The sequence below is a fragment of the Heterodontus francisci genome, chromosome 38 (assembly GCF_036365525.1).
Source record: "Heterodontus francisci isolate sHetFra1 chromosome 38, sHetFra1.hap1, whole genome shotgun sequence".
Taxonomy (NCBI): Eukaryota; Metazoa; Chordata; class Chondrichthyes; order Heterodontiformes; family Heterodontidae; genus Heterodontus; species Heterodontus francisci.
The window spans coordinates 44,263,408-44,274,675 of record NC_090408.1 but is presented as its reverse complement, the minus strand read 5'-3'; the positions used below and the strand labels follow the sequence as shown (position 1 = coordinate 44,274,675).

The 11,268-nt window shown below is 47.3% G+C and overlaps 1 protein-coding gene across 4 annotated transcripts in view; it reads right to left on the bottom strand.

Moving 5' to 3' along the window:
- The window catches only part of homer2 (homer scaffold protein 2), a 105,060-nt gene that overhangs the window by 50,596 nt on the left and 43,196 nt on the right, over window positions 1-11,268 (bottom strand). The window contains exon 1 of one of the 4 annotated variants that reach the window (XM_068018295.1): window positions 5,940-6,239. The exons of 2 other annotated variants lie outside the window; for them this stretch is intronic. Coding sequence is in view for 1 of the 2 variants with exons in the window: in XM_068018293.1 (XP_067874394.1) it covers window positions 5,940-5,944 (5 nt within the window). In the remaining variant the exon portion in view is untranslated. Of the gene's footprint in view, window positions 1-5,939; window positions 6,240-11,268 lie in introns of those variants that run through there. One more of the 4 variants, XM_068018293.1, reaches the window with a different exon arrangement.

Sequence of the window (11,268 nt, the reverse complement as noted above, 5' to 3'; positions counted from 1 at the left end):
TGGGTGGGAGGGGAAGACAGTGCTGGTGGGGTGTTGGGGGGACAGTGCTGGGGTGGGGGGGGGGGGAGCAGTGCTGGGTGGGGGGGGACATGCTGGGTGGGGGGGGACATGCTGGGTGGGGGGGGACATGCTGGGTGGGGGGGGACATGCTGGGTGGGGGGGGGGGGACAGTGCTGGGGGTGGCAGCAATCTGGGGGTCAGAGACCACAGAAACACAGTCATAGAAATTTACAGCACAGAAGGAGGCCATTCGGCCCATCAAATCTAAGCCAGTTGACAAGGAGCCATTCAGCCTAATCCCACTTTCCAGCTCTTGAACCGTCGTGTTGTAAGTTACGGTATTTCAAGTGAATAAGAACTTTTTAAATGTTATGAGGGTTTCTGCCTCTTGCACCCTTTCAGGTAGTGAGTTCCAGATCCCACCTCTGGGTGGAAAAAAATTCCCGTCGAATACCCTCTAAACCTCCTACCCTAAATCTATGCCCCCTGATTATGGACCCCTCAATCAAGGGGAACAGCCTTCCTATCCACTCTATCTAGACCTCTCAATTTTACACACTTCAATTAGGTTTCCCCTCAGTCTCCTCTGTTCCAAAGAAAACAACCCTAGCCTATCCAATCTTCCCTCATAACTAAAGTTCTCCAGCCCAGGCAACATCCTTATAAATCTCCTCTGTACCCTCTCTAGTGCAATCACATCTTTTAGTGCAGTGACCAGAACTGTACACAGTACTCCAGCTGTGGCCTAACCACTGTTTTATACAGTTCCAGTGTGATCTTCTGCTCTGATATTCTGTGCCTTGGCTAATAAAGGCAAGTATCCCATATGCCTTCTTGACCACCTTATCTACCTGTCTGGCCACCTTCAGGAATCTGTGGACATGCACTCCAAGATGTCTCTAATCCTCTATATTTTTCAGTATCCAACCATTTATGGTGTATTCCCTTACTTTGCTAGCCTTCCTGCAGGAATGCTTAGTCTGATTACAGAGTGAGACTCATTGTTTAAATGGACTGTAAACGACTGCTTCAAACTACTCCTCATGATTTGATACAAAATCCGAGTGAGAATAAAAATGTTTGCGATGTCATAATCACATTCAATTAATTCTCTTCTTGGACTTTCAAAAATGATTACTTGCATCTCCAGTTCTTTTAGTTACAAACTTATTTAAAATGTTACCAAAGATTTCTTGGTCCATGGATCTGATAATGTTTCGAACAAGCAATGTAATAATTTACAGAGAGTGGAGCAATTGAGAGATGTGCTGGTGAGGTACAGCTGGCTGTCATCAGCATACATGTGGAAACTGATTTATTTTCAAATTATATCAGCAAGGGGCAGCAAGTAGCTGAGCAATTGGAACGAGCCAAAGATAGATCCTTGGTTCCAAACATGCACATGCTTAAAATAAGCAGATGCCTAAAGCAGTTGCTATAGTTTCAGTAATATATTTAGTGCACTGGCTAATGTACTTCTGGAAAATTCCTATGTGCAGGTAAATGATTTTGTTTAAAGAAATTTTACACCAGTTTGTTAACTATTGCATTAAAAATTGCAGAGAGAAATCTCACCCCATTCCCGGGTTAATAACTGGACTTCAGGATTTCCAGTGCTCTGTGACAGTGACAATCTCCTCAGTGTCACTGTAAGCAACTATTTAAATTAAAATGTTCCCAGTGCAGTGAGTGGTTTAATAATCTGTGGAACTTCAGCTCAGTCCCAGTCAGGACAAATCACCCACACGAACGGGACCCACTTACAGATTCTGGAATGAGAAGTTTGTATCATTTGGCTGGGGTTTTACTGCAGTAAATTTATTCTGCTTGTTATTTCTATTGGATTGTGAATTTTGGAATGCTTTGATAATTCCATGAAATATAAAAAATTTTGGACATTGGAAATCTCAACATTTGATTAGCGGGAGGTGGGGGGGAAGGGACAGAAGGGTGAGAAGAGAAAGGTCACATCTACAAACTCTCTTCACAGATCAAACCATTAGCAGAATTCTCATCAACTTTGAAATTGTTTCAATGTTCCTTTATGTCTAAACAATGAGTGTCAGTAAGAGAGGAACTGGCTGGATTATCGAGCCTGACTGACAGTAACACTGAATTCACATTGTAATATAAAGTTCAGAATTACAGGAGAGTTAATCAGCTATTAATATGGAACCTGCTTAGTTTCACCAACATCAACGTTGATTCAATAAATGTTTTTTTTTAATAAATAAAGTGACATTCACAGCAAGATCCTTTCTGAAAAAAAAACACAATTTGGAATTGTGTTATAATTCATGAATAATTTATAAACTGTATTCAGTCTCAGCAGAGACAATCTGATGGTCCTGTTACCTGGCACATCAGTGCCCCTTGATGGGAGTTAAAGGGTTAACTCTTCCAGTTGTCAAAGTCCCTGGGCTCAGCCACAGTAAACAATGGAAAGGGGAGGGAGGGTTGGACAGACACTGCATTTTCCCCACAGCTTGGGGGATAATGAGCAATGAAATTAAACCAGAGACTGGACTCATTCCCACATACAGGCAACAACAGATCATCACTCTCTCATCCACTCTCTCCCAGCTCTTATATTCTGTGCCTCAGCTAATAAAGGAAAATATCCCCCATGCCTTCTTGACCACCTTATCTACCTGTCCGACCACCTTCAGGGATCTGTGGACATGCACTCCAAGGTCCCTCTGTTCCTCTACACTTCTCAGTATCCGACCATTTATTGTGTATTCCCTCGCCTTGTAAACCTTCCCCTAATGCATTCATCACACTTCTCTGGATTGAACTCCATTTGCCACTGATCCACCCACCTGATTGGTCCATTAATATCTTCCTGCAGACTACAGCTTTCTTCTTTATTATCAACCACATGGCCAATTGTTGTGTTGTCTGAAAACTTCTTAATCATACCGCCTACATTCAGGTCCAAATCATTGATATATACCACAAAAAGCAAGGGACCGAGTACTGAGCCCTGCAGAAAGCCACTGGAAACAGCCTTCCAGTCACAAAAACACCCATCGACCATTACCCTTTGCTTCCTGCCTCTGAACCAATTTTGGATTCAACTTGCCACTTAGCCTTGGATCCCATGGGCTTTTACTTTTGTAGCCAGTCTGCCATGTGGGACCTTATCAAACGCCTGGCTAAAATCCATATAGACTACATCAAATTACTACCCTCATCGACCCTCCTTGTTACTTCCTCAAAAAATTCAATCATATTAGTCAGACACAACCTTCCCTTAATAAATCTATGTTGTCTTTGATTAAATCCGTGCCTTTCTAAATGAAGATTTAGCCTTGCTACCCTTAATAGCCTAGGATACATTTCATCCGGTCCTGGGGATGTATCCACTTTCAAAGATGTTAAACCCCTTAATACTTCCTCTCTCACTATATTAACTTCATCAAATATTTCACACTCCTCCTCCCTGATTGCAATATCTATATTGTCCCTCTTTTGTGAAAACAGACACAAGGTATTCATTAAGAACCAACATCCTCTGCTTCCACACACAGGTTACCCTTGTGGTCCCTAATAGGCCCTATTCTTATTTTAGTTATCGTCTTGCTCTTTATGTATCTTTAAGATGAATAACAAGGAATTTGTTTGAAATCTGTTTGTCACTATTCTGTGACCTGTGCAGTATCAGTTAAGATAAGTGTTTAAAATTCACTGTGTTCAATGTGAAGTGTTAGCTCTCTCAGAACAAAGAACAGAATTATCTATCATCTCCCCCACCCCACACCAGAACTATACTTTAGTTCCGATGAAGGGTTACTGACCCGAAACGTTAACTCTGCTTCTCTTTCCACAATGTGTGGTTCCAAGAAATTGTCACAAAACCATTCTACAAACTCATCTTGACCACTTTTGCCAATTTAATTGGCCCAGTCTATTGAAAGATTAAAGTCCCCCACAATTATTACATTGCCTTTGTTACAAGCTCCAATTATTTATTGCTTAATGCTCTGTCCAACGGTATAACTACAGTTCAGAGGCATATAAACTACTCCAATCAGCATTTTCTAACCCTGATTCTACTTCTGAGGCAAGATCCTTTCTCACGACTGACCTTATCTCATCCTATACTTTCAGGGCTACTCCTTTTTCATTCTGTCTTTTAAAATATTGTATCCCCGGAATATTTATTTCCTAACCTTAGTCACCTTGTAACCATGTCCCTGTAATGGTGATTAGATCTATTCCATTTATCTCTATTTGTGCCACTAGTTCATCTTTCTTATTGCAGATGCTCTGTGTATTCAGATAAAGAACTTTAATTTTTTACTATTATTCCTTTCATGGACCTTATTTCATGGACCTAATGGCATTATTGCCATTAAACTCCCTGTCTTTACTCACATAGCTACCCAACCTTTCTCTTTGGATTTCTAAACCTCCTTCAGTTGAACCCTCCACCCCACTCTTAGTTTAAAGCACTATCCACAGCCCTACTTATACAATTTGTGAGGACTCTGATCCCAGCCTGGTTTAAGTGGAGCCCATCCCAATGGAACAGCTCCCTCTTTCCCGAGTACTAGACTGGCTAGATGCAGGGAGCATGTTCCCAACAGCTGGGGAGTCCAGAACCAGGGGTCACAGTCTCAGGATACGGGGTATGTCATTTAGAACTGAAATGAGGAGAAATTTCTTCACTCAGAGGGTGGTGAACCTGTGGAATTCTCTACCGCAGAATGCAGTGGAGGCCAAGTCATTAAATATATTCAAGAAGGAGATAGATATATTTCTTAATGCCAAAGGGATCAAGGGATATGGGGAGAAAGCAGGAATAGGGTACTGAATTAGATGATCAGCCATGATCTTTTTTGAATGGCAGAGCAGGCCCGAATGGCCGAATGGCCTACTCCTGCTCCTATTTTCTATGTTTCTACTGGTGCCAGTGCCCATGAATCAAAACCCCTTTTCCCACCCCAATCTTTGAGCCACGTGTTTAACTCTAATCTGCCAGACCCACTGTAATTGGCGGAAGCTCTCCCAGCAGAAAATCACTCCTTGTTCTCCCTGTGTCATTAGTTCCTACCTGGACTGTGACAACTGGATCCTCCCCCTCCCGGTTCCTTTCCAGCTGTGAGGAGATGTCCTTAACCTCAACACGGAGCTCCCGGTGCGGCTGCAGTGAACAGTATCTCTCCCCCTGACTATACTGTCCCCTATCACTATCACATTCCTCTTCACTGCCTCACTAGAATGGCCTCCTGCACCATGGTGCCAGGGTCAGTTTGCCCATCCATCCTGCAGTCCTTGTTCTCATCCACAGGCAGAAAGTACCTCCTACCTGTTGCTCAAAGTCAAGGGCTGAGACTCCTCCAGCACTGTACACAGAATCCCCCCGGCAGTGCGGGGCTCCCCCCCCGGTGCCGACCCTCCGGCAGTGCGGGGCTCCCCCCCCCGGTGCCGACCCTCCGGCAGTGCGGGGCTCCCCCCCCCGGTGCCGACCCTCCGGCAGTGCGGGGCTCCCCCGGTGCTGTTCCCGGCAGTGCGGGGCTCCCCTGGTGCTGTTCCCGGCAGTGCGGGGCTCCCCCGGTGCTGACCCTCCGGCAGTGCGGGGCTCCCCCGGTGCCGACCCTCCGGCAGTGCGGGGCTCCCCCGGTGCTGTTCCCGGCAGTGCGGGGCTCCCCCGGTGCCGACCCTCCGGCAGTGCGGGGCTCCCCCGGTGCCGACCCTCCGGCAGTGCGGGGCTCCCCCGGTGCCGACCCTCCGGCAGTGCGGGGCTCCCCCGGTGCTGTTCCCGGCAGTGCGGGGCTCCCCCGGTGCTGACCCTCCGGCAGTGCGGGGCTCCCCCGGTGCTGTTCCCGGCAGTGCGGGGCTCCCCCGGTGCTGACCCTCCGGCAGTGCGGGGCTCCCCCGGTGCTGTTCCCGGCTCCCGCTCCAGGACGGTTTAGTTTCTCCCGGTTACTCACCCCATTTCTGAGCGATCCTGTGTCTCCGCTGCGGGACTCGCTGTTCCTGTCGCGTCTTTCAGCCGCTCGGCTCCATCCCGACCCGGGATCCGGGGCGAAGTGAACTCGGAGCGGCCACCGAGCCGCTTCTCCTCCGGTTCCCTCTCCCCGGTGCGGGAACAGCTTCTGCCGGTTGATCTGACGCCGTTTGACGGCCCGACTCGGGCTGACGGTGCGGGGAAGGTCCCGGTCCCGGTGCCGCTGTTTGCGGAACAGTCCCGGGGCTGCAGCCGGCGCGACTCTCGGTCTCTCACTGAATCCTGGCAGCTACAAACAGACTGAGAGCAGCACCGCCCCCAGACACCAGCTCAACTAACTAGTACAACCCAGCTGACTACCAGAGGCTCCCTACTGACTAGTACAACCCAGCTAACTACCAGAGGCTCCCTGCTGACTAGTACAACCCAGCTAACTACCACAGCCTCCCTACTGACTAGTACAACCCAGCTAACTACCAGAGGCTCCCTGCTGACTAGTACAACCCAGCTAACTACCACAGCCTCCCTACTGACTAGTACAACCCAGCTGACTACCACAGCCTCCCTACTGACTAGTACAACCCAGCTAACTACCACAGCCTCCCTACTGACTAGTACAACCCAGCTGACTACCACAGCCTCCCTACTGACTAGTACAACCCAGCTGACTACCACAGCCTCCCTGCTGACTAGTACAACCCAGCTGACTACCACAGCCTCCCTGCTGACTAGTATAACCCAGCTGACTACCACAGCCTCCCTGCTGACTAGTATAACCCAGCTGACTACCACAGCCTCCCTGCTGACTAGTACAACCCAACTGACTACCACAGCCTCCCTGCTGACTAGTATAACCCAGCTGACTACCACAGCCTCCCTACTGACTAGTACAACCCAACTGACTACCACAGCCTCCCTGCTGACTAGTATAACCCGGCTGACTACCACAGCCTCCCAACTGACTAGTACAACCCAGCTGACTACCACAGCCTCCCTGTTGACTAGTACAACCCAGCTGACTACCACAGCCTCCCGACTGACTAGTACAACCCAGCTGACTACCACAGCCTCCCTGTTGACTAGTACAACCCAGCTGACTACCACAGCCTCCCTGTTGACTAGTACAACCCAGCTGACTACCACAGCCTCCCTACTGACTAGTACAACCCAGCTGACTACCACAGCCTCCCTGTTGACTAGTACAACCCAGCTGACTACCACAGCCTCCCTGTTGACTAGTACAACCCAGCTGACTACCACAGCCTCCCTACTGACTAGTACAACCCAGCTGACTACCACAGCCTCCCTGTTGACTAGTACAACCCAGCTGACTACCACAGCCTCCCTACTGACTAGTACAACCCAGCTGACTACCACAGCCTCCCTACTGACTAGTACAACCAGCTGACTACCAGAGCCTCCCTACTGACTAGTACAACCCAGCTGACTACCAGAGCTCCTTAATAACTAGTACAACCCAGCTGACTACCACTGCTCCCTACTGACTAGTACAACCCAGCTGACTATCAAGGCCTCCCTACTGACTAGCACAACCCAGCTGACTACCACAGCTCCCTACTGACTAGTCCAACCCAACTGACTACCACAGCCTCCCTACTGACTAGTACAACAAGCTGACTACCAGAGCCTCCCTACGGACTAGTACAACCCAGCTGACGACCACAGCCTTCTGTTGACTAGTACAACCCAGCTGACTACCAGAGCTCCCTACTGACTAGCACAACCCAGCTGACTACCAGAGCTCCCTACTGACGAGTGCAACCCAGCTAACTACTACAGCTCCCTACTAACTAGCACAACCCAGCTGACTACCAGAGCTCCCTACTGACTAGTACAACCCAGCTGACTACCACAGCCTCCCTGTTGACTAGTACAACCCAGCTGACTACCACAGCCTCCCTGTTGACTAGTACAACCCAGCTGACTACCACAGCCTCCCTACTGACTAGTACAACCCAGCTGACTACCACAGCCTCCCTGTTGACTAGTACAACCCAGCTGACTACCACAGCCTCCCTACTGACTAGTACAACCCAGCTGACTACCACAGCCTCCCTACTGACTAGTACAACCAGCTGACTACCAGAGCCTCCCTACTGACTAGTACAACCCAGCTGACTACCAGAGCTCCTTAATAACTAGTACAACCCAGCTGACTACCACTGCTCCCTACTGACTAGTACAACCCAGCTGACTATCAAGGCCTCCCTACTGACTAGCACAACCCAGCTGACTACCACAGCTCCCTACTGACTAGTCCAACCCAACTGACTACCACAGCCTCCCTACTGACTAGTACAACAAGCTGACTACCAGAGCCTCCCTACGGACTAGTACAACCCAGCTGACGACCACAGCCTTCTGTTGACTAGTACAACCCAGCTGACTACCAGAGCTCCCTACTGACTAGCACAACCCAGCTGACGACCACAGCCTTCTGTTGACTAGTACAACCCAGCTGACTACCAGAGCTCCCTACTGACTAGCACAACCCAGCTGACTACCAGAGCTCCCTACTGACGAGTGCAACCCAGCTAACTACTACAGCTCCCTACTAACTAGCACAACCCAGCTGACTACCAGAGCTCCCTACTGACTAGCACCACCCAACTGACTACCAGAGCTCCCTACTGACTAGCACAACCCAGCTGACTACCACAGCTCCCTGTTAACCAATACAGCTCAACTGACTACCACCACACCCCACTAATACAACCCAAATAACTACTACTCTACCCTACTAACTAATACAACCCAACTTACACTACGCCATACATCCTGATATAATCCAACTACCACTGCACCCTACTAACTAATGCAGCCCAGTTAACACACCACCCTACAAATACTACACAGCTAATGACCACTCTGCCATGCTAACTAATACAACTCAGCTAACTACCACAGCACCATACAAAATAATATAACTCAGTCAGCTAGCATTGCACCTCACTAACTAATAAAACCCAGCTAATCTTGCATCTCACTAACTAATAAAACCCAACAAAATACCTCATAACTAATAAGATCCAACCAGCTAAAATTTGACCAAGTAACTAAGAAAGAAATAATTTACATAGCGCCTTTCACAACCTCGCGATGTCCCAAGGTGCCTTGCAGCCAATGAAGTACTTGTGAAGTGTTGCTGGCTGCCTCAAACAGCAATGACATCAATAATCTGCCTGAGCTTTATTGGTTACGGGGTCAATGTTATTTAGCTGGCAGTGTTTAGTTAGCGAGGTAGTGTTTAGTTAGTGAGGTATAGTGCTAGCTAGATGCTAGTTTTGGCTCATTGGGTATCACTGTCACCTCTCTGTTGAAGGTTGCGGGTTTAAGTCCCACTCCAGAGATTTAGTATGTAATGTAGGCTGACACTCCCAGTCGGTACTGAGAGGGCTCTGCACTGTCAGAGGTGCTGTCTTTTAGATGAGACATTAAACTGAGGCCCCATCTGCCCTCTTAGGTAGATGTAAAAAAAAAACCAAGGCACGATTCTGAAGAGCAGGGCAGTTTTCTTCCCAGTGTCCTGGCCAATATTCATCCCTCAAGCAACATCACTAAAACAGATGATCTGGTCATTATGACATTGTTGTTAGTGGGATCTGGCTGTGTACAAATTGCCTGCTACATTACAACAGTGACTACATTTTAAAATGTTCTTCACTGACTGTAAAATGCTTTGGGATGTTGTGAGGCCCTGAAAGGCGCTATATAAACATAATTTTTTCCTTTATATCTGATCTCAATCAGCCCACATTGGAGGCAATATGATTGAATTGCAAGTTCGACAATCAGTTGCCATGTGATATTTTTGTGACATTCTAAGCAACTGCTTCCAGGGGTTGGTTGCCACCCTGGTCTCCTCTCAGGCCCACTGAGGCAGGAAAGGTGCGAGGATGAGAACATAAAGAAATAGGAACAAGCAAACTTACTGATCATTCATTAAACGCACAGCAAAATCCCACTGATTCTTGTGAACTAAAAAATCTTATCGATTGTGATGAACCACATAGGGTTAATATTATCCCAGTCAGCTACTGCATTCCCTCCCCCCCAAACACACACACACAGACACAGACAGACACACACACTCGCCTGCTGACCAACAACCAGCAAACTTCCCCGTATGTATCACCCACACCCTGCACAGCCACCAGGCATTGTCTCATTCGTTCTTTCTCTTGCAAATATGAAGCACATTAATTCTAGCCTCTGTAAAGAGCACCTCAGCCTGAACTGAAGCACAATCCTGTGCTTTTTTTTTTAGCTGCTGTATAATTAACAATGAATATATTCCCCTTCAAAGGGATTCCCACTGCTCAGAAATTTACATCCTCAGTTCCTAAAACAATCTCCGGCCCACTCACAAAGTCTGTGATTATGATTCAAATCCCTTGCACACATCAGCTCACACAGAAATACAGAAGCTGGTGTTGGTGAAATGCTAAACTCCCCCACATTGCTGAGATCTCAGAGCAGAGATGAGCAGCTCTAACATAATGATTCCTTTCCAATATATTTCCATTCCAGTATATTTTCTTTAAAGTCCTCCTTGCTTTTTAATCTCTATCTTTTCAGCTCATCTCTCTATGAAACATTGAACTGAAAAATCTAGAAGGCTGAATTAGTTGTTTTCCCCAAACTATGCAGCTATGTTAACTCTTTGAACTACTGTGTGATAGTTCCTCTTTAAAACTGTTCTGAAATAAACACCACGCCAAACTTTTTGGGGTTATCATTGTGAAGTGCAGAGAACCTTTCACTAGCATACTCAGTGATCTCCCTTGACATTGAACATGGCCAGGCAGGGTCAGGTGAAGGGGAGTTAGTTGGCAGACCAAGGCAGAACTGTAAACCACCACAATCTGTAACTTCATGGCCCAGGCATGCTCCTCAATCTGTGATCAGCATCAAGCCAGGAGATGAAGACTGCCTGAATATGGAGGGAGCCTGAGGAGCATCAAACATACCTGAGAATGAGCTAGAACCCAGTGAAACTACTCCGGGCTTCCTGTATATTAAACACCCAAAGCAATGGAGCTAAATGGATCCAAAAACAACAGATTGTGCCTCTGTAGCTCTATTACACCTGGTCAAGATTGTTGGTGGACAATTCATTGAGTATCAGTACGGTATCTATATAGAAAGCATTTCTGTCTTCTTATCACTACAGGAATTGTACATTTGGTATTGCATTTCACATCCACTTGAAAGGACAAATGGGGCCTTGGTTTTAACATAAAATCGAAAAGACAAAAGCTCTGACAGTGCGGCACTCCCTCAGTACTGAC